The sequence below is a fragment of the Schistocerca gregaria genome, chromosome 4 (genome assembly GCF_023897955.1).
Source record: "Schistocerca gregaria isolate iqSchGreg1 chromosome 4, iqSchGreg1.2, whole genome shotgun sequence".
Taxonomy (NCBI): domain Eukaryota; kingdom Metazoa; phylum Arthropoda; class Insecta; order Orthoptera; family Acrididae; genus Schistocerca; species Schistocerca gregaria.
Window position 1 is genome coordinate 56,908,083 of NC_064923.1, and position 24,735 is coordinate 56,932,817.

The 24,735-nt window shown below is 39.2% G+C and overlaps 1 protein-coding gene across 1 annotated transcript in view; it reads left to right on the forward strand.

The window, feature by feature from the left end:
• Nucleotides 1-24,735, forward strand: part of LOC126267231 (atrial natriuretic peptide receptor 1-like) — a 427,041-nt gene that overhangs the window by 356,944 nt on the left and 45,362 nt on the right. Inside the window, exon 12 of the mRNA XM_049972213.1 lies at nt 15,226-15,324. Coding sequence (XP_049828170.1) covers nt 15,226-15,324 — 99 coding nt within the window. The remainder of the gene's footprint in view (nt 1-15,225; nt 15,325-24,735) is intronic.

The following is a 24,735-nucleotide window of genomic DNA, read 5'->3' on the forward strand; positions in this document are numbered from 1 at the left end:
ACATAATCTGGTGGCAAACCCGTGAAGTCTATTTACAACATATCTGCCGGGAAAGCTTGAAGAGCCACAACTTATGAAATGTTTGCTGTATATTAACTGATATATCTTATCCAGCAAATATTTTAAGCTAATATAATTGTAATTTCACTAGTGTGCATTGGAGGCAGTAAAAATAGTCTATTGTTATCTCAATGGTACTATGGGCTACAGCATTATGTTGAAAAAGTGATCTGCAAATTTTTGGTTTCGGTTATTTGATCAGTTTTTGTAAGTGGTTGAACTACTGTGTCCTCACAATATGAGAGTATTTTTCTGTTGGGGAAAATATAAATTTCTGGGGGAGGAAGAAACTGAAGGGCATCATAAACCACATGTGTAACTTTCCAATCTTTAGGAATGAATCTTTTGTTGAGTGAGAAGTTGTAAATGATTGCTAAAAATGAGGCTATTTACCAGCATATGCCAAAAGGAACCTCACTGAAATACAGTCTGGACCAGAGGCTTGCCTTTACTAAGAAACTTAAGTTGCTTACCCACATCAAGGGTATCTACATTTAAATTGTTCATTTTGACAGCTCTTCTTGATTTGATTTCTAAAAATATCTCCTTTCATGAAGTTATTTTGGAAAATGATGTTTGTTAACTTCAATTTAGTGGCACTTATAGGTAAAACGTTACTACAGCTATTGTGCTGTGAAGGTACTGACTGTGTCTTGCAACTGGTATACTTTACACATGAGCAGAATCTTTGTGGGTTTATTGTCAAATTTCTAAAGAGCGTTTTGTTATGGAAACTATTAAAAGCATCTTTCATTGAAGGCCATACTGATTTTCAAAAATCTGTAAATCACTGCCATTGTCAAGATTTTGGTTCTTTTAAAAGTGGCATATATTTTTTCATTGCTTGTGCAACAATGACCTGACTTTTTTTGTGTATTATGGAGGATTTTCCTGCCTCCTATCAATGTTCTTAGTATAAAACCCTCAATTTTTGTAATCTATATTCTTCTTAATTTAAAACATATCTGGTTGATGCTTATATAGTTTAGAAGAAATGGGAACTGACTTAGGAAGATGAGGTGAATTTTTACCTGCCTTTTTAAAAGGATACATGTTCAATTTATTTTGGTGGATTTTTAAGTTATGGTAACAACTTTGCTGTCACTGATTCCTGTATCCATCATGATGCTCTCTATTTTCTGATGCTAAGAGGTCTAGTACGCTATCCCAACCTTTTATGATTTGTGTGGACTCATGACCTAATTGCTCAAAACAATTTTCAGAGAAAGCATTTAGAAAACTTTTGAAAGATGTTTTATGGTTACCACCAACTTTAAACATTTATTTTTGCCAACATATGAAGGGCAGGTGGAAATCACCACCCACTATATGAATAGCATTCTTATTTGAAATAAGATTCAAAATTTCTTTGAGCCTTTCAGCAAGTATCATCACAGTCAGAAGTCAGTAAAAGGAACCAAGTAGTAATTTATTTCAGTTGTTGATCACAACCTCTATCAGTATTAATTCACAGAAACTACTTTACTTTAATTTCACAACAAGATGGACTACTTATAACAATAATAAATGAGCTACCACCAACTGAATTTAATCTGCTCTTGCTGAACACCACTTCTCTCCTGATACCATCAGATTGTTCTGTCACACATTGACCATAAGTTTTTGTATAGTGACAAGTAGCAATGATTACAATATCTGTTCAAATTTACATTGAACTTGGCAGAATGAGCACACTTATCAGTATGATGCTTTACCCCATCTGGCCTAAATGCAGTTGGGAAGAGTGTCAAAGCAGTTATATCCTCTTCTGATGCAAGCTGGCCCACAACTGTTGTAATTGGTCCTTTATGTAATGGGTACTGGCACTGGAATGGAGTTGACATCTGAGCTAGACACATGTGTGTTCTACCATGGACAGATCTGTGGATCGTACCGGCCTCAGTACCATGAAGGCAGTTCAGAGAGACGTGCGATGTGTGAAAAAGCATTGTCCTGTTGAAAACTGACACCACAATACTAGTGCAAGAGAGAAAAACACAATGATGCATGATATCTGTGATGTATGGTTATGCCATCAGAGTTCCTTCAATAAGTGAAAGTCATGATCTTCAGTCATACCCAATGGTTCCCAAGGCAATGTTGCCAGAAGTAACACCACTATCTCTCTCCAGAACATTGGAACAATAGGACCTCTCCTGAGGTCACCACAACACTCACTGAGAATGTTCATCCAGGGAAGTGCAGAAATGCAATTCACTGCTGAAATCTGCTTGACACCATTCACCAGCTGCACGTTTCCTGCTCCCGCTTGTAGTGTTAATGGCACCCTATATATGAGGCAGTAAATTCCTAATCCATTTGCTACTAGTTCCAGTCAATAGTGTGGCATGACACAAAATGTAGCAGGGAGTTCATTACATGTCCTCAGATGGCAAGTGCAGATGTGAAGGGGTTACACTGCATTTGGTGCACCTGGTATTTCTTCCTTGTGCTGGTCAGATGTGGTCAACTGAAATCACTTTCCCACACAGTCCAACACAAGGCTAAAGGCACTGCCTTTGCCCCACAAGACTGGATACTGCATGTTTTGACAATCTGTCTAAACGAGAAACACCATGAGGCCCTTTTCACACTCCCTCAGGTGCTGATGACTTGCCTCACACAAGTATACAGAATCTTCACATTTTTCACAGTGATCACTCAACATCTGATGCTGTTTATATACCCTGCCAGGTCTGAAAACAACAAGAACTGAAATGTTATTATTTGCATTCCTTTCCATTATCATGTAGAACTGCAGTTCTAATCACGTACATGCCTGCTGGGTGTGTATGTACAAGAAGTTTATTGACATCTGACCATGTCTTCTGCTGCTTCACTTTTTTTTTGTCAGGCAGTGTGTTATGAAATGACTGATGCAAAAGCCATGGGTTCATGGTTGGTCACTGGCTGGTGCCAACTTTTTCAAGCAAATCCAAATCCAGTCAATCAACACAAGATCATCACACAATGTTCCTTCCATTCTGTGGAGCAACCTCAATTGAAATTAAAAGAAACTTAAACAGACATGGGGTTTTACCATCCCCTCATTGCCTAAAACAGTCATAGAGATGCTGTACACTGTGAATGACAGTTATGACCATTGAGTCTTAGGTGTTTATAATATTCCAGGTGAGCGTGTCAGTAGTTTCATGGGACAGCTCCAGGTGAATGTGGCATTAGTTACATGAGACAGTTCTTTTACACCATTTCCAAGTTCTGCAACAAACATCTATGACTCATTAAGAACAGAAATCTAGAAGATCTTCTGTTGGTCAAAACTGCCTTATAAATAAGCACAAGTGTTTAAGCAGATATTGATTCTAGACCACGCTTCAAACTACTGTGACTCAATCATCAAAGAGGTTGTGGAAATTAGAATATACTTTAGTAGAGAGAAGGGCTACTCACTCAGCAATGTATGGTAGTGGGCCATTGGTACTGATGAACTGCCTAGGGTTGTGTCCCATATTGTTCACTGTTATGGAAACAAGGCTTTTGTGGATACAGTATCACTGGGGCCAACATACTCACTGGTCACAGTGGGCACTATTAGATTATCTGTGGGATTTCATGACTTTGACAGTTAATTGCTTTTTTGATTAAGAGAATGGGAGACTTTTTTTTAAACTTAGATTTTTATAGATAATTAATATGACACATCCACAAAGTAAATATTATTAAATATGCTGGTGTGTTCCCTTGCAGATATCCAGGGCATAAACAACAGAACAATGTATGCACACGAGGAAAATGCAGAAGACAACAGAACTGTGAAATGAAGCCTATCACCATTTCCAGCCATAGTTCTATCTTCGATGCACTATAGTTGTTCCACATTACCAGAAAGAAGTTCCAGCTGCTTGCCCAGCCACCTACATTAGGATCACTCAGCAAGGTTGACTACCTATGGAGATAAGGCCACCAAAATAAAAATTCTCCATAATGACAGTTACCACAATGTCAGGATATCACACTGACGTCATCAACAATGTCTAGCCTGTCAAAGCACTATCTCTTTTGAGGTGTCATTTTGTGTTTATTGGGTGCTTATCGTCATCAGCTGAAGAAGGTAATGTTCCAAGATTGAAGAGCAGGTGTGCTAACTGTTGCAAGTGGAAAACATATCCAGCAAATATGGACTGCATTGTGAGAATAACTAACAATGACAGAACATGGCTTTTTTTCAGAATGCAGCCATTATGTTATTCTTGGAACTTCCCACAAGAATTACAAGCAATCATAGAGTTTGGAAGACTGGAGCTAGATCGGCAAAGCTACTCCAAAAAGTCCTCATATGAACTATCTGGGTGATTATCTACTGTTGAAGACACACTGACCCCACAGTCATCAGTCACCTGAGTTCTACTCAACAGTTAAACTGTAAAGTTCTACTCTAGTGTGAAAAAGTATTTATCTCCACAAAAGAAATCTGTGCATCAGCAAAGTGGACTAGGAGATCTCTGGGTCACTAACTGCTATGAACAGCTGCAACTTACCCTGAAGGTATAGACATTTAAAAAGCTGAATGAGCTCAAGAAACACAGCTCAGTGCCATCAGTGGAGAATTACACTTTGCTACCATTACTGACCACCCACCAGAGGAATCTATATCCAGCTGCCAGTAGATCACAGCTTCAACAAGGAACAATGTTGGTTAGTACAGGCCATCTTCACCCAGAGTGCAGACAACAGCAACCAGCTGACCCAATGTGAAATGCTGTATCATCATTGGAGATTATCACCCCTTTCAACCTGTGGTCAAAGTGGATGAGCCAGCTAGTGTGGCCAAGCAGTTCTATGTGCTTCTGTCTGGAGCCGCGCAACCGCTATGGTTGCAGGTTCGAATCCTGCCTTGGGCATGGATGTGTGTGATGTCCTTAGGTTAGTTAGGTTTAAGTAGTTCTAAGTTCTAGGGGATTGATGACCTCAGATGTTAAGTCCCATAGTGCTCAGAGCCATTTGAACCATTTTCTTGAACCAAAGTAGGTGTCTCTGAGTAAGCAAGCAATGCAAGAATCCAGATGTTAGGGGGTCTTGGTCCTCATGATGAAGAAAGATGGTATATGGTTTCTCTGCATGGATTAACAGTGGCTGATTAAAGTCGCCAAAACTTATATATACCAACTGCCACAAACTGATGACACCTAGGACTACCTGAAGAGATTGACTTGCTACAGACACATCTAGGCTGATGAGGCTAACTGAGAAGAGACTCCTTTCATAATTTTTGATGGCTTCTATGAGTTAAAAATTATGCCATTATATTTGTGCATCGCTCCCACCACCCCTTTTGGAGGTGTTCATCTGAATCTGAAGAAGTACCTCTTTGTCAACCAGGAAATAAAAATACTGGGCACCTAGGTAACAGAAGTGTAGTTTGACCTGATTCAGAAAAATATAAGAGCCATAAAAGGTTATGTAATTCCTCAGATGCGTAAAGTTTACTTGGAATGTGCTCCTACGACTGGACATTGCTGCAGGAGATGCAAAGCACAAGAAAGATCTTTCTGTATCCTTAAGATGGTGTTGACATCATCTCAGGACCTGGTACTTTTTGATGAGAATGCTGAGATGAACCATATACTGATGCATATTGTTTATGATCACTTCCAGAGAAAATCCAAGAAAATGCAGAAAGAGTAACAACTGTTTACACTTCCAGAGTACTCTCCAAGTCCCAGAAGAATTATTCTTTGACTGACAACAGTGCATTGTAATTGTGAGGGTAATCAATAAGTTCTGACACTGTTTACAAAAAGGGCTATTTACTTTTGTGACTGACCACAATTTTTTATTTTGGATGACGTGACTAAATAACAATTTTTAGATATTAAATTTTCAGGAGTATGAGTAATAATGGCACACAAAAATGGATGTAAACACAGGGATGCTGACTATCTTTTACCAAATTGGTTGGAGGAAAATGGCAGTGCTAGAGTTGTGGCTGCTCTATAAACATTGCATCCAAGCTAAGTGAGGATCTGGCATTACTGAAGACCACAATGACTTTTGAGGAGGAAGAAGCTATCACAGGAGATTTCACATTAATAAATTGAACATTGTTTAAAAGAAAGTTATGACCCAACTGGGTATAAATGGATCTTCATCAACCTAGCTCATTTTCAGCCACTATACTTAAGTATTTTCATGATGTACTGAAATCAGTCATCTGGGATGTGTAAAGAGCCTTGATAGAATGAAAACTGCTGCCTTAGGCCATGTCTCTACTAATCTGTGACTGTATAGAATGCCAATGAGGGAAGCATATGACTTATTTGCACCCTGGACAATTAGTAGCACCAGTTTCTCCTGAAGTTTCTCCATTTCACTAGATTGTGGCTGATGTCTTAGGGAGCTAGAAGGATGAGGAAATGTGTGCAATCATTGCTGATTGTAGAAAAGTTGTTTCACTCAAGATATGTGTTTCAATTAATTTCGTGATGCAGTATTAAACCACACAATGTCAAATGCCTACCCCCTACAGACAAATTGCATCATAAATGTTTTAATAAGATGGTAAATATGCTCTTGCTTTACACTGACACAGAAGAGAAAAATTGAGATATGATATTCCCCTCCTTGATGTTCACATTCACTACACCAAAACATGCCACTACTTGTTTCATATAGTTTGTTTCTAATCCATGATCAAGAGCCTGGGGAAACAGTGGATATTATGTGTCAGTTTCAATCTTACAATGCTGAGATTAGATGTACTTCTCATTCCAATAGAACCAGAGTCCTCCATCAGGTACCTCAGCCCAGTGAGTTTAAGGTCCACCAGAGTGTGGAACTCAATTATTTCTATTAGGTGGAGCTGCTACTTGTGCCACTGTGCCATATCAATGGCCTTGTCTTGCCACAATGTGGCACCTCTCTTGCAACAGTGACTGCTCATGGCAGGACTATAAGTTCTGCTGCACCACGGCACAGCTTTCAGTGATGTATTTTCCTCATGCTCTTATTGCTATCCATAAAATACTGCTGTTCTTGTGTATCCACTTTGCTACTCTGTTTGGCTTACTCACTGCTCTTGTTAGTTTCTCATGCTGGCTCCACTTGTGCACTCTTTTTTGTTGTCTTCATCCACAGTCAGCGATCTTTATGATAACAATTACAGGCTGGAGTCGCTGTCAGATTTCAGTCACAATAAATGTTGACAAGATAAAAGGTTAGCAGAATTCCATGGACACAAAGGTCCTGCAACTCTTGGAACTGCAGAAGCAGTTGCAACAACAGTTCTATAGTAGTTTCTACAACAGCAAAACCACCGCCAGCAAAATAAGTTGTCCATCAACAATTCACCTTTTGAAGCATCAACTACAGATTCAGGGTACCCACCTAATACACGCAGTAGTCACTTCCCAGGCAGAGAGCCACCCACCTGTGTTTCTGTCTTTTAACAATGCCAAAGAGGAGTGAGATATACACTTACAGCAGCTGACATTTAATGTCATGGACGATGCTCCTCAACAGTTGCCCTTTCTTCCTTGGGCTTCCCCAGAAACTTGCATACATTTATCTTAGCAAATAAGTTGTCTCCCCTCTTCAATCCAGTCACACTAACATTAGAGGAATGTGCATGTTGCTTCCGAATTATTGTTCAGAACAGTTCCATGTGGTTGCACCACAGCTAGAATTTAATCAATATCACAAGCAAACCGGTCAGCCATATCACTCCCAAATCACCAGTCTCTAAGGATAGAGTCACCAATGCCAATTTCACCCAGCAAACTCAGCATGCAAAACCTCATATGCAGACTCTTTGATTGGAGACTTGGAGGTCCGATTTGCTCCAAACCTGGAACTATGCATGACAACCCTTGAGCTGGACAACTCTTGGATGATATTTTGAAAACTGCACAGTTTCGAAATCATACAGGAAGCGAATGAGTACCCAGTGGCTTGACCACAAGTAGCAGCAGTCCAGACGACATTTCAAATGGGCTCCAGATACATGTATTATTCTTAAACCACTTCCCAGATGGTGGCATCATGTTTTGTCACTTTCAGGTGTGTCAATGGCTTTTGAACAGTCCTTCACACTGCATTGACATGTCTAGTGGGGTCCAGACCATTGCGAACAAAGGTGTCCATTTCCAAGTGGACATGGGAGCAACCGTTTCCTTGGTGAAGCTACAAATGTATGACTGTCTACATGCTCCAGACTTGTTCCTGCCCTGCCATATGTTGATAGATTATGGTGACAGTTCTGTTCTCCTCCAGTGTCAATACAGCATCATCACTGTCTACAGAAAGGTCACATGGCTGATAATACTGTTTGCTGTCAGCAGTCACTTATCTGGAAATATTTCCATTCCGGATGCCTTCTCATTGTTTGGTTTCATTGTACCTGACAGGGTTCTGGGCTTCTCTATCAAGCAATTTTTGGAAGGTGAGGATTGAATATAATCTGTGTCATTAATTCTAATGTGAATACGAAGTTATTGTGGCACTGTTCCATTCCAGGAATCCTATGACCTTTGTGCCCCCCCACGCATCTATTTTAGAAACTGCCCAGTGGTTTGCCACCAATTGCCACACGTCTCCTTGTGTCCAGACGCAGTGAGCCATTTTTACCAGGCGCTACCTATTTCAGTCTCCTTACAAATAACCATTAAGGAAGAACTCTATTGTCCTTCAAACCACTGGAGTGACTGAACATGTTAAAACCAGCACTTGGGCAACACCCTTGGTTGTTGTTGTTGTTGTTGTTGTTGTTGTTGTAGTCTTCAGTCATAAGACTGGTTTGATGCAGCTCTCCATGCTACTCTATCCTGTGTAAGCCTCTTCATCTCCCAGTACCCACTGCAACCTACATCCTCCTGAATCTGCATAGTGTAGTCATCCCTTGGTCTCCCTCTACGATTTTTACCCTCTATGCTGCCCTCCAATACTAAATTGGTGATCCCTTGATGCCTCAGAACATGTCCTACCAACCAATCCCTTCTTCTGGTCAATTTGTGCCACAAACTTCTCTTCTCCCCAATCCTATTCAATACTTCCTCATTAGTTATGTGATCTACTCATCTAATCTTCAGCATTCTTCTGTAGCACCACATTTCGAAAGCTTCTATTCTCTTCTTGTCCAAACTATTTATCGTCCATGTTTCACGTGGCTACACTCCATACAAATACAGGGTGTTTCAAAAATGACCGGTATATTTGAAACGGCAATAAAAACTAAACGAGCAGTGATAGAAATACACCGTTTGTGGGTGCGCCATTCTCTACGTCATCTTTCTGCTGTAAGTGTGTGCTTTTCACAATGTGCAAGTGTGCTGTGGGCAACATGGTTTATTCCTTAGAACAGAGGATTTTTCTGGTGTTGGAATTCCGCCGCCTAGAACACAGTGTTGTTGCAACAAGACGAAGTTTTCAGCGGAGGTTTAATGTAACCAAAAGACCGAAAAGCGATACAATAAAGGATCTGTTTGAAAAATTTCAACGGACTGGGAACGTAACGGATGAACGTGCTGGAAAGGTAGGGCGACGTGCTGGAAAGGTAGGGCGACCGCGTACGGCAACCCCAGAGGGCAACGTGCAGCTAGTGCAGCAGGTGATCTAACAGCGGCCTCGGGTTTCTGTTCGGTGTGTTGCAGCTGCGGTCCAAATGACGCCAATCCACGTATCGTCTCATGCGCCAGAGTTTACACCTCTATCCATACAAAATTCAAACGCGGCAACCCCTCAGCGCCACTACCATTGCTGCACGAGAGACATTTGCTAATGATATAGTGCACAGGATTGATGACGGCGATATGCATGTGGGCAGCATTTGGTTTACTGACGAAGCTTATTTTTACCTGGACGGCATCGTCAATAAGCAGAACTGGCGCATATGGGGAGCCGAAAAGCCCCATGTTGCAGTCCCATCGTCTCTGCATCCTCAAAAAGTACTGGTCTGGGCCGCAATTTCTTCCAAAGGAATCATTGGTCCATTTTTCAGATCCAAAACGATAACTGCATCACGCTATCTGGACATTCTTCATGAATTTGTGTACAAACGGCCTTAGACAACACTGCGAACACCTCGTGGTTTATGCAAGATGGTGCCCGGCCACATCGCACGGCCGACGTCTTTAATTTCCTGAATGAAGATTTCGATGATCGTGTGATTGCTTTGGGCTATCCGAAACAGACAGGAGGCGGTGTGGATTGGCCTCCCTATTCGCCAGACATGAAGCCCTGTGACTTCTTTCTGTGGGGACACTTGAAAGACCAGGTGTACCGCCAGAATCCAGAAACAATTGAACAGCTGAAGCAGTACATCTCATCTGCATGTGAAGCCATTCCGCCAGACACGTTGTCAAAGGTTTGGGGTAATTTCATTCAGAGACTACGCCATATTATTGCTACGCATGGTGGATATGTGGAAAATATCGTACTATAGAGTTTCCCAGACCGCAGCACCATCTCTTGTTGAAATTTGTAACTACTGTAATTTCGAAAGTTTGTCTGCCTGAAAATGTACTGTTGTCCCAAGCACATTGCAACAAATGGTGTATTTCTATCGCTGCTCGTTTAGTTTGTATTGCCGTTTCAAATATACCAGTCATTTTTGAAACACCCTGTACTTTCAGAAATGTCTTCCTGACACTTAAATCTATACTCGATGTTAACAAATTTCTCTTCTTCAGAAACACTTTCCTTGCCATTGCCAGTCTACATTTTATATCCTCTCTACTTTGACCATCATCAGTTATTTTGCTCCCCAAATAGCAAAACTCCTTTACTACTTTAAGTGTCTCATTTCCTAATCTAATACCCTCAACATCACCGGACTTAATTCGACTACATTCTATTATCCTCATTTTGCTTTTGTTGATGTTCATCTTATATCCTCCTTTCAAGACATTATCAATTCCGTTCAACTGCTCTTCCAAGTCCTTTGCTGTCTCTGACAGAATTACAATGTCATCGGCGAACCTCTAGGTTTTTATTTCTTCTCCATGGATTTTAATACTTACTCCAAACTTTTCTTTTGTTTCCTTCACTGCTTGCTCAATATACAGATTTAATAACATCAGGGAGAGGCTACAAACCTGTCTCACTCCCTTCCCAACCACTGCTTGCCTTTCATGTCCCTCGACTCTTATAACTGCCATCTGGTTTCTGCACAAATTGTAAATAGCCTTTCGCTCCCTGTATTTTACCCCTGCCACCTTCAGAATTTGAAAGAGGGTATTATAGTCAACATTGTCAAAAGCTTTCTCTAAGTCTACAAATGCTAGAAACGTAGGTTTGCCCTTCCTTAATCTAGCTTCTAAGATAAGTCGTAGGGTCAGTATTGCCTCACGTGTTCCAACATTTCTACGGAATCCAAACTGATCTTCTCCGAGGTCGGATTCTACTAGTTTTTCCATTTGTCTGTAAAAAATTCACGTTAGTATTTTGCAGCTGTGACTTATTAAACAGATAGATCGATAATTTTCACATCTGTCAGCACCTGCTTTCTTTGGGATTGGAATTATTATATTCTTCTTGAAGTCTGAGGGTACTTCGCCTGTCTCATACATCTTACTCACCAGATGGTAGAGTTTTGTCAGGACTGGCTCTCCCAAGGCCGTCAGTAGTTCCAATGGAATGTTGTCTACTCCGGGGGCCTTGTTTCGATTCAGGTCTTTCAGTGCTCTGTCAAACTCTTCACGCAGTATCGTATCTCCCATTTTGTCGTCATCTACATACTCTTCCATTTCCATAATATTGTCCTCAAGTACATCGCCCTTGTATAGACCCTCTATATACTCCTTTCATCAATTAAATTCAATATTTCTTCTGTTACCCGAGGATTTCTACTAGTCCTCATCTTTTTACCTACTTGATCCTTTGCTGCCTTTTCTACTTCATCCCTCAAAGCTACCCATTCTTCTTTTACCGTATTTCTTTCCCCCATTCCTGTCAATTGCTCCCTTATGCTCTCCCTGAAACTCTGTACAACCTATGGTTCTTTCCGTTTATGCAGGTCCCATCACCTTAAATTTCCACCTTTTTGCAGTTTCTTCACTTTTAATCTACAGGTCTTAACCAATAGATTGTGGTCAGAGTCCACATCTGCCCCTGGAAATGTCTTACAATCTAAAACCTGGTTCCTAAATCTCTGTCTTACCATTATATAATCTATCTGATACCTTTTAGTATCTCCAGGGTTCTTCCATGTATACAACCTTCTTTCATGATTCTTAAACCAAGTGTTAGCTATGATTAAGTTGTGCTCTGTGCAAAATTCTACCAGGCGGCTGACTCTTTCATTTCTTAGCCCCAATCCACATTCACCTACTACGATTCCTTCTCTCCCTTTTCCTACACTCGAATTCCAGTCACCCATGACTACTAAATTTTCGTCTCCCTTCACTATCTGAATAATTTCTTTTATTTCATCATACATTTCTTCAATTTCTTCATCATTTGCAGAGCTAGTTGGCATATAAACTTGTACTACTGTAGTAGGTGTGGGCTTCGTATCTATCTTGGCCACAATGATGCTGTCACTATGCTGTTTGTCGTAGCTTACCCGCATTCCTATTTTCCGATTCATTATTAAACCTACTCCTGCATTACCCCTATTTGATTTTGTGTTTATAACCCTGTAGTCACCTGACCAGAAGTCTTGTTCCTCCTGCCACCGAACTTCACTAATTCCCACTATATCTAACTTTAACCTATCCATTTCCCTTTTTAAATTTTCTAACCTACCTGCCCGATTAAGAGCTCTGACATTCCACGCTCCGACCCGTAGAACACCAGTTTTCTTTCTCCTCTTGAGTAGCCCCCGCCCGGAGATCCGAATGGGGAACTATTTTACCTCTGGAATATTTTACCCAAGAAGACGCCACCATCATTTCATCATACAGTAAAGCTGCATGCCCTCGGGAAAAATTACGGCCGTAGTTTCCCCTTGCTTTTAGCCGTTCGCAGTACCAGCACAGCAAGGCCGTTTTGGTTATTGTTACAAGGCCAGATCAGTCAATCATCCAGACTGTAGCCCCTGCAACTACTGAAAAGGCTGCTGCCCCTCTTCAGGATCCACACATTTGTCTGGCCTCTCAACAGATACCCCTCACCCCTCCGTTGTGGTTGAACCTAAGGTACGGCTATCTGTATCGCTGGGGCACGCAACCCTCCCCACCAACGGCAAGGTCCATGGCTCATGGGGGGAGGACACCCTTGGTAATGGCCAAAAAACCCAACGGCTCCCTCCAGCTCCATGTAGACATAAAATCAATGATCAATGCCCATGCACAAGAGGAAGCCTACCCCATACCATGACTATAGAACCTGTTCACAAATCTTGTCAGAGGAGAATATTTTTCTAAAGCAGACCTTGCTGATGTGTGTTTGCAGACCCCAACAGATGAGGAGTTGCAAAGCATCATATATTTATCAACACTCCCTTCAGCTTATACAAATAAAAGTGCTTTCCTTTTGGAATCTCTTCCACTCCACCCATCTTCCAAAGATATCTGATGCAGTTAATCATGTCTATCCATGCTTGCACGAAATATCGATGATTCAATTGTCATGAGCACAGTACTTATCAGGATTGCCTGTGGAAACCTTAGCACCCTATTTACTATGTTACGTGACACAGGGGTAAAGTGCCACTTAGACAAATGTAACTTTTTCAGGAATAAGTGGAATAAGTACCAATGGCTTCGCCGCTGTGGTAACACCGGTTTCTGTCAGATCACCGAAGTTAAGTGCTGTCGGGCTGGGCTAGAACTTGGATGGATGACACTCTAGTTTGCCAAGCACTGTTGGCAAGCGGGTTGCACTCAGCCCTTGTGGGGCAAACTGAGGAGCTACCTGATTGAGAAGTAGCGGCTCTAGTCTCGTAAATGACATACAGTTGTGAGAGCAGTGTGCTTACTGCATGCCCCTCCATATCTGCATCCAATGACACCTGTAGACTGAGGATGACACGGCGGCTGGTCTGTTCGGACAGAGTTATCATTGGCCTGTATAAAAGCCTGTATTGCTTGTCAGATATCACCTACAAAATTGAAGATAATGATCTTACAGCAAGGAGAGAGAAAAAAAAGAGATGGTATCCACATCCTTAGCATGAAGCTGTGTGGTATTTCTGAAGAATAGATTGATGTAGAGGCTTCCAATAAAAAAGAAATGAAGACCTGACCACTGGTCACAATGACTCAGTAGCAATTTAATTTGAATACCACAATAACTATGAGTATATGGTAAATGATCAGACCATGAGGATAATTCCGGCAGACCACTGACTAGATCCAGACAAAGGATGACAGTCCAGTCCAAATCTGTGGGTCACCATTCTGCTGATACTGGTGACAGCTATTGGGCTAATTTGATTAAGACTAGTTGTGGCAGTAAAAATACATGATCTAGATTTTGATTTAATCATGAAATTATGAAACAAATTTAATTTTTTCCTTGATGACACAATACCACCTATATTACCTTCTGTATGACTAGAGCTCATTTCACTAATTCAGTCAAACAGTAAAATCTCAACGTACCACTAATTGGTTCCACTGCACAGTTGAGAAGGATAAGTACAATTACTCTTGGTCTCAATGTCTTTGATAACTTAGCCACTACTGTAAAAATCAGCAGCAATCAGTTTTTATTCTTTTTACGTCATAACTACAGGCTGATATTTCCTTAACTAAAGCTTTTCACTTAGTTTCAGTTTGCAACGTGTCTCCTGTGTTTCCTTTAGCAGATGTTCACAATGTCATTTTGACAAATTTTGAACATAAACACACTGATGGGTGGATCCATCTTACCCTGGGGTCTGAAGCATCTGACCTTTCTTTTCAGCCTTCCCAAGTCCTTCAACTCCCACCCCACCCCCTCTTTTTTCTCTCTTAGGAAGTAACTATTAGTTCCGAAAGTTAGGATAGTGTATTTATTTTTTGATGTATCTATCAGGAGCACTAAAATTTCTCCTGAAGGTAAGTACTCACCAGCAGTTCTTTCTCATAATTTCTTCCATTTATTTACCATGTTTACTGGTTGGCAAGATGCAGGCAGATTAGTTGTGGATAGTTCTATCTGAACTGTAAGAACTTTTAAGATGAACATTTAAGATGTGTATATATGCTCAACTATAGTACTCATCTTTTTAGTCAAATTATACTGTGCTGTTTCCTGTACTAATGAACTTCTATATCCTTTTTAAAGGACCAGTGTGCGCAGGTGTAGTGGGTCAGAAAATGCCACATTACTGTCTCTTTGGTGACACAGTAAATACAGCCTCTAGAATGGAATCAGGTGGACAACGTGAGTTTAATTTGTAGCTTTCTGAAATACCCATTAAAGTAAAAATGTTATATGTAAGTAGTAAAATAGCCATCTAGGCACAAGAAGTGGAATGATAACACTAAGACGTATTGTGAACTGTGCAATGCTATATTGCTATTATTAATGATGTACATATTTTGTCAACACTAGTTATAAACATTCTGTGTCAGACACAGACATTACAGAAGACTTTTGATGCACTGGATGTTAATAAGTGAAACTGAAAAGAAGTCATTTTCAGTTTTTCTTTGTGTATGATCTTTTTCTGCGAGATGAGTATTTTAATTTAAGAAAAGCGGTATATGATTTGTCTTAACAGTCCATAGTGCTAAACAGGTTTAGGATTTAGAGTATTTGCTGCCAAAAGTATTATACATGATGTATTTCTGTAAATATTAAAGGGAAAATAGATAATTACAAAACATAATGGGGTGTAGATTTTTCCAAACATCTGATAAATTTTGGAAATTCTGTAATGGTGCATGCCATTTTATATTTGTTTATGTAAATGTAGAAAAATGTAGGTATCTTTGTTGTAGTCCTTTAGATATCAACTGTATATCTAACACTCACATTTGCAAGATACTTGTGCGGTAGCAACAAATTACTATCCAATGAATGATAATATTAGTAATCGTTCATTCAAGGATCATTTTACAGTGACATAGGATTTTTCAGCTAAGTACAAGGAATTTTTCAACTTAATATAAGGAAAAATATGAACCATGTTTTATGACATATGAATATACACCTAAAAATGAGGGGAGGACAGATGGTCAGCCATGGCCTTGCTAGAACTTGCCTAACACAATTTAATGGAACCTGAATTATGAAACTTCCTGGCAGATTAAAACTGTGTGCCCGACCGAGACTCGAACTCGGGACCTTTGCCTTTCACGGGCAAGTGCTCTACAATCTGAGCTACCGAAGCACAACTCACGCCCGGTACTCACAGCTTTACTTCACAGCTTTTACTACTGGCAGAAGTAAAGCTGTGAGTACCGGGTGTGAGTTGTGCTTCGGTAGCTCAGATTGTAGAGCACTTGCCCGTGAAAGGCAAAGGTCCCGAGTTCGAGTCTCAGTCGGGCACACAGTTTTAATCTACCTGGAAGTTTCATATCAGCGATCAGCGCAACACTGCTGCAGGGTGAAAATCTCATTCTGGAACCTGAATTATGATCGCAGGACAAGGCATGAGACCCTCTTCCCAAAAATGAGGCCAATATTTAAAAAAAAAAATGTCCTGTCTCATTTGATTATTTCTAACACACAGTGCTCTTGCATTTGTATCTAGTAGGCACAAGTTTAGTTGAACACATATCACTGCACACACGTGCATGAAACTATAGGACCACAAACATGCTGCCATGCTTCTGTTACATCCCCATGTCTATCTGTCTGAAAAACTGAGTCTTCATTCTTTCATGTTAAATGAGATGTATATCTGAAAAATAGGTGATTGATTAACTTGTATCACTCAGTAAGAGGTACATTATTTTCCATCTCTGACCTGATGTGTTGAAAACATCAAAATATTCCTGTATATAAAAAGGGGATAAAGACAATGTAAATAATTACAGACCCATCACAATTTCCTCCTGCATCTCTAAAGTACTGGAAAAAGTGATGTATGAGAAACTCATGAAATTTATTAATAAAAACAGCATCCTATGTAATGAACAACATGGATTCAGAAATAAGAGGTCAACAACAACTGCTATCTATGAGTGCATCAATTCCATCCTAAACCTGATGGACAAAAGACAGGAAACAATAGGAGTCTTTATTGACTTGTCAAAAGCTTTTGACATGGTGGACCATAAAATTCTGCTATCAAAGCTAGAAAGATATGGTATTCGAGGTGTGTCCAACAAGAGGATCAGTTCCTTCCTGACAAATCGTATGCAGGCAGTGTGCATCAAGCACACACATATTGAACTAAAAACTGTATCTAATCACTTATCTGACTATAAAAAAATAAAATGTTGTGTACCCCAAGGATCCGTATTGGGACCCCTTCTGTTTCTTCTGTACATAAATGATCTAAGCTTAAATATTGATGCACACAAAACAATCATATTTGCAGATGACACCACGATTCTACTAAAAGGAGGCGACAATGAACAGGTACAGCACACAGTAAACACGGTCACGAAACAACTTAGTGACTGAGCACAGAGTAATCAGCTTGTAATAAACAGTAAGAAAACTGTTGCTCTAAAATTCCACAATGTTCCTAACAAGGACATGTTTATCCCATCAGTCTCTATCAATGACGAGCCAGTTGGTAACAGTACTGAAACCAAATTCTTAGGACTTTGGCTGCAGAGTAACATCAGATGGAATAAGCATATTGAATATCTCATTGCTGAACTGAGCAGAACATGTTATCTTCTTTGTTCATTAAAATCATGCTGTAGTGAGAAAACAGTATTGAAAGCATATCATGCGTACTTTCATTCTCGTCTTAGATATGGGGTCACCTTCTGGGGAAACTCTAAAACAGCTAATAGTACTTTTAAACTACAAAAAGGGCCATTAGAATCTTGTTTGGGTGCAAGCCTAGAGACTCTTGTAAACCCCTGTTTAAGAAATCTGGTATTCCCCCATTACCATGTGTATACATTATGAAAACCCTTTTGTTCTTTAAATTAAATGTAATAGGCAAGGACTGGAGACTACAAAAAAAACTGTGATATACATGAGCACTTTACCAGACAAAACAGAAACTTACATATGACTCAAATCAGCACAGCACTGTGCCAAAAAGGTACTTTTCACATGGGAGTTAAGCTTTGTAACAAACTTCCTGAAAACATAAAAGCTATCACTGAGGTCAATACATTTGGAAAATCTCTACAGTCATATTTACAGCATCACTGCTTTTACTCCATTGAAGAATATTTAAATTTATGAAATGTGTTATATAAATACTTACTTACGTGTAAAGTGTATTATTGTAAGCTTACCTATGTATGCCTTGAAATTACTTTCAGCCTGTATATTTATAACTTGACTTGTCCAATGTCTTATGCATAAGCTGCTGTGTAGACAACAGGACCAATAAAATACAATTTACAATCTACAACACATAATGAAGATAAAGGGCTAAGCCCAGTTTTGTTAAAACTTTATGACATCCATAACCAATTGATCAGTGAAAATGCTCTGCCCTATACTGCATTATTTAGTACGTTCAAATAACAGAAAGAAAGACTTGTGACTTATATTCTGACATAACTGTAATAAAGGAGTGTGATTATAATATAAGTTAAATGTTTAACTGACGCTACAATAGTGAAGCCGTAGTCACAGTACATATATTTTTTCTTTGAAAGAAGGGGTTACATTACCGGTTTAAATGAACTATGTTGTCACTTTTAAATGTAAATCATCAGTTGGAGAATATATAAGTGTGACCACAAATCTGACAACAATTACGAAAAATAATGAGACCAGAAGACAGAGGCACAACCAAGTATTCCATGTCCTAATGTAGAACAGATAAACTATTCCAGGGCAAAAATTGCCAAAGATTCTTGCACTGTGTCCTGCTGTGACATAAGTATCGTATGGCTGATATACATTCACAAGTTGTAATTGTATCAAGCACAGTAAGCTTCCATATAGAATGTAGCACATAATTTTACTATCTTCCAAAAACAAGAACCTCAAAACATGCTGCACTGTCATTTAGGACTGACACACGAACGACACACATAAACATTTATGTTATTTTAGCCACCAGTGTAACTGCCATTATTGTAATTATCTCCATACATACCACATTAGTAACCAATGAATACCATGTTTATAGGGTTCTGAACTAAAGACAGAGGGAACAGAAACACAATGTGCTGCTTCATATCTTCGCTAATAGAGGAGATGATTTTTGGAACCATCAATACTGGTGAAGACTCATTCTTGGATTGTTATGACCCTTTGATGAAAATAAACCAGTCTGGAAGTTACTGGTATCCAAATCAAAAAAATTGTAAGGTTATTAGAAGCCAGTTGCAAAGAAATTAGCACAATTTTTAATAATAATAATAACTAAAGAAAGAACTAAAGAAAGGCTAACAAAAATACTAAAAACAGAATTGACAGCAAGAAACAAGACACAAGCTATAAATACTTATGCTATACCAATATTGACCTACTCATTTGAAGTAGTGAAATGGAGTAACACAGACCTAGAAGCACTCAATACACTTACACGATCACAATGCCACAAATATAGAATACATTCAGCAACAGAAAGATTCACATTGAGCAGAAAGGAAGGGGATTTATCGACATAAAAAACCTACATTATGGACAGGTAGACAATTTAAGAAAATTCTTTATAGAACGAGCAGAAACTAGCAAAATACACAAAGCAATCACTCATATAAATACATCAGCTACACCATTGCAATTTCATAGCCACTTATACAACACTTTAGAGCACATAACATCAACAGATATGAAGAAAGTAAATTGGAAAAAGAAAACACTACATGGCAAGCACCCGTATCATCTAACACAGCCACACATCGATCAAGACGCATCCAACGCATGGCTAAGAAAAGGCAATATATACAGTGAGACGGAAGGATTCATGATTACAATACAGGATCAAACAATAAACACCAGATATTACAGCAAGCATAGATCCCAATACCACAACAGATAAATGCAGACTTTTGCAAACAACAAATAGAAATAGTAGATCACATCACAAGATGATACTAGCAAATACAGAATACCCCAGAAGACATGACAATGTAGCAAAAATAATACATCAACAACTTGCCATACAACATAAACTAATAAAACAACAAGTTCCCAAATACAAGTATGCACCACAAAATGTACTGGAGAATGATGAATACAAATTATACTGGAACAGAACTATTATAACAGATAAAACACCACCACACAACAAACCAGACATCATACTCACCAATAAAAAGAAGAAATTAACACAACTAATCGAAATATCCATACCCAATACAACAAATATGCAGAAGGAAACAGGAGAAAAAATTGAAAAATACATCCAACTGGCTGAGGAATTCAAGGACATGTAGCATCAGGATAAAGTTGACATTATACCAATTATACTATCAACTACAGGAGTCATACCACACAATATCCACCAGAACATCAATACAATACAGCTACATCCAGAAGTATATATACAACTACAGAAATCTGTAATTATTGATACATGTTCAATTACCCGAAAGTTCCTAAATGCAATGTAACATATACCGTACAGTTTAAAGGAAGCCACGCTTGATCAAGGTCCGCACCACTTTCCATTTTTAACCAGACATAACGTCTGAGAAAGGAAAGAAAGAATAATAATAACAACAATAATAATAATAATAACAATAACAATAATATGAAACTCTCTTATCATTAAATCTGCTTAGTTCCCTGTGAAATTTTTTTTATTACTTTTAAAAGAATTTGGGAATTGTGAAATAATGCTTAAGAAATGTGGAACAAAATTAGTTTTTATACAAGTTTGAGGACTGCCAGAAATGCTGCAAGAAGTGCACTGAAATAGAAGAATAGCTCTGAAGCAGAATTGTAAAACAAGGTGCCAAAATTCCATCTTATTCTTCTTTAATCAGTCCTCTCAGGCAACTGTACATTGTCTCTTGCAGACTACAATATAGAAGAGCTGAGCACATTTCTGTTTGAAGAAGCATCATTAATCTTACTAAAGTTTGTTTTACAAAGAAATGTTTCAGGGAAAACTGGAGCGGTACTGTCAAATTAATTCACTGACAACAGAAGACTGATACACAGGAGATTATACCATTTAAAATTTTATTATGCAAGAATAATATTTACACTGATGTTCTGATTTTATAGCATACATATACACATACATATCCAGCAATCATTGCTCTTGCATACCACACCCTGCTTCCATGAACTGCCTCCATTTCTTCCTCTTTTGTGCTCAGTTCCTCCAGGTGCCTTCAGTCCCAAGGGCTGCAATGTCCTTCACCAGGTCATCTGTCCAGTGCTGCCTTTGTCGCCCTATGTGGCATCTGGTGTTTGGTGCCTTCTTCGCCTGTCTTTCTTCTGGCAAACAGGCTACATGGCCTGCCCAAATCATTCTTTTGCTCTTCAACTTCTGTAAGACTGTTGGTTGTTGCATCATGAGATAAGAGTCCCTTGTTCCTCCTCCTCCTCCTCCATTCTCCTTTATATAAGATCCCAGTGTGAAATGTGTGCACAAATAATGATGTATGCACATTTTGCAAAACAATTAAAATTACCACCCATCTGTACTCCAGCCCACTCCTGTTGCCTGCATTCCCTTACTACTTTCTCTCAGATGAAATTGTACAGAACATGAGAGCATTTGCTTGTCTGAGACCTGTATCACTCTTGAATGTTTCTGATGTGACCTCTTGGAAATGTTCTTCCACTCTTGACCAATCCATATATGTTTACACCATTCTTAAGGGCTTCTCAAGGATTCTGAAGTCACACAGTACATTTTATTGGCTATTCCTGTGGATGCTGTTGTACCCAGCAGTAGATATCTGTAGTACATTCACTGTATTTTTAAGACAATTTTCTTAAGACTGAGAATGTGATATGTTAATATTTGGTTGTAATCCAGCCTTGTATTCATGTATGTTGTTCTCTACGAAAAGCTCTAATTTTCTGAACATGAAGACAAGCAGTACCTTGTAAGTTACATTCAGCAAGCTGATACCTCTATAGTTACCACATTCTGTTTTACTTACCTTATTGTATGTTGAATATATTACAGAGAATTTCCATCCTTCTGGCAATGTCTCATTCTTCTGAAACAGCAGCTACGTCAGTTTATGTATCTTTTGCTGCAAGTTCTCGCCTCCCTCTATGATTAATTCTCCTGTTATTGTCTCCTCCCCTGAAGCTTTGTTGTTTCTGAATCTTTTGACTACAATATTCACATCTTCTGCAATCACTTCCAATTTTTTTTATCTTTCCTTTCCTCCATGGTGTCTGCATGTAGCAACTCACCTGGTTCTAGATGATTAATGATTTCTGTGAAGTATTCTTTCCATCTTTCTAGATTTTCCTTGTCATTAATCAAGTTGCCATTCTTACCTCTAATGAAAAAGGTTGAGCTCTGAAATCCATGTTTCCAATTTTTGATTAATTGGAAAATTGTTGTGAATTCTTATTGTGGCCCTCTACCTCAATTTGTTCCAACAAATCATTTTACATATAATGGTTTCCTTATGTATTCTCTGTAGTTAAATACTGTCAAACTAACTCTCAGGTTCTTTATGATAGCTAAGTTGACCATCCTGTGACCATTTCCATTTGTTTCATCATGCAGACTGTGCCTTCCTATAGTTAGTATGTAGAATTTTTCTTTTCCTGCTTTTCCAATAAAGTCTTGGAATTTCTACACTGCAGAACAGAATTAAAAGATCACTTTTTTGATACCATATAACTGTAAAATATTCCGGAGATAAAATAGTCCCCCATTCGGATCTCCGGGCGGGGACTACTCAAGAGGACGTTGTTATCAGGAGAAAGAAAACTGGTGTTCTACGGATCAGAGCGTGGAATGTCAGAGCTCTTAATCGGGCAGGTAGGTTAGAAAATTTAAAAAGGGAAATGGATAGGTTAAAGTTAGATATAGTGGGAATTAGTGAAGTTCGGTGGCAGGAGGAACAAGACTTCTGGTCAGGTGACTACAGGGTTATAAACACAAAATCAAATAGGGGTAATGCAGGAGTAGATTTAATAATGAATAGGAAAATAGGAATGCGGGTAAGCTACTACAAACAGCATAGTGACAGCATCATTGTGGCCAAGATAGATACGAAGCCCACACCTACTACAGTAGTACAAGTTTATATGCCAACTAGCTCTGCAAATGATGAAGAAATTGAAGAAATGTATGATGAGATAAAAGAAATTATTCAGATAGTGAAGGGAGACGAAAATTTAATAGTCATGGGTGACTAGAATTCGAGTGTAGGAAAAGGGAGAGAAGGAAACGTAGTAGGTGAATATGGATTGGGGCTAAGAAATGAAAGAGTCAGCCGCCTGGTAGAATTTTGCACAGAGCACAACTTAATCATAGCTAACACTTGGTTTAAGAATCATGAAAGAAGGTTGTATACATGGAAGAACCCTGGAGATACTAAAAGGTATCAGATAGATTATATAATGGTAAGACAGAGATTTAGGAACCAGGTTTTAGATTGTAAGACATTTCCAGGGGCAGATGTGGACTCTGACCACAATCTATTGGTTAAGACCTGTAGATTAAAAGTGAAGAAACTGCAAAAAGTTGGAAATTTAAGGAGATGGGACCCGGACAAACTGAAAGAACCTGAGGTTGTACAGAGTTTCAGGGAGAGCATAAGGGAGCAATTGACAGGAATGGGGGAAAGAAATACGGTAAAAGAAGAATGGGTAGCTTTGAGGGATGAAGTAGAGAAGGCAGCAAAGGATCAAGTAGGTAAAAAGATGAGGACTAGTAGAAATCCTCGGGTAACAGAAGAAATATTGAATTTAATTGATGAAAGGAGAAAATATAAAAATGCAGTAAATGAAGCAGGCAAAAAGGAATATAGACATCTCAAAAATGAGATCAACAGGAAGTGAAAAATGGCTAAGCAGGGATGGCTAGAGGACAAATGTAAGGACGTAGAGGCTTGTCTCACTAGGGGTAAGATAGATACTGCCTACAGGAAAATTAAAGAGACCTTTGGAGATAAGAGATGCACTTGTATGAACATCAAGAGCTCAGATGGAAACCCAGTTCTAAGCAAAGAAGGGAAAGCAGAAAGGTGGAAGGAGTATATAGAGGGTCTATAGAAGGGCGATGTACTTGAGGACAATATTATGGAAATGGAAGAGGATGTAGATGGAGACAAAATGGGAGATACAATACTGTGTGAAGAGTTTGACAGAGCACTGAAAGACCTGAATCGAAACAAGGCCCCCGGAGTAGACAACATTCCATTGGAACTACTGACGGCCTTGGGAGAGCCAGTGCTGACAAAACTCTACCATCTGGTGAGTAAGATGTATGAGACAGGCAAAGTACCCTCAGACTTCAAGAAGAATATAATAATTTAAATCCCAAAGAAAGCAGGTGCTGACAGATGTGAAACTGCAAAATACTAACGCGAATTCTTTACAGACGAATGGAAAAACTAGTAGAATCCAACCTCGGGGAAGATCAGTTTGGATTCCGTAGAAATGTTGGAACACGTGAGGCAATACTGACCCTACAACTTATCTTAGAAGCTAGATTAAGTAAGGGCAAACCTACATTTCTAGCATTTGTAGACTTAGAGAAAGCTTTTGACAATGTTGACTGGAATACTCTCTTTCAAATTCTGAAGGTGGCAGGGGTAAAATACA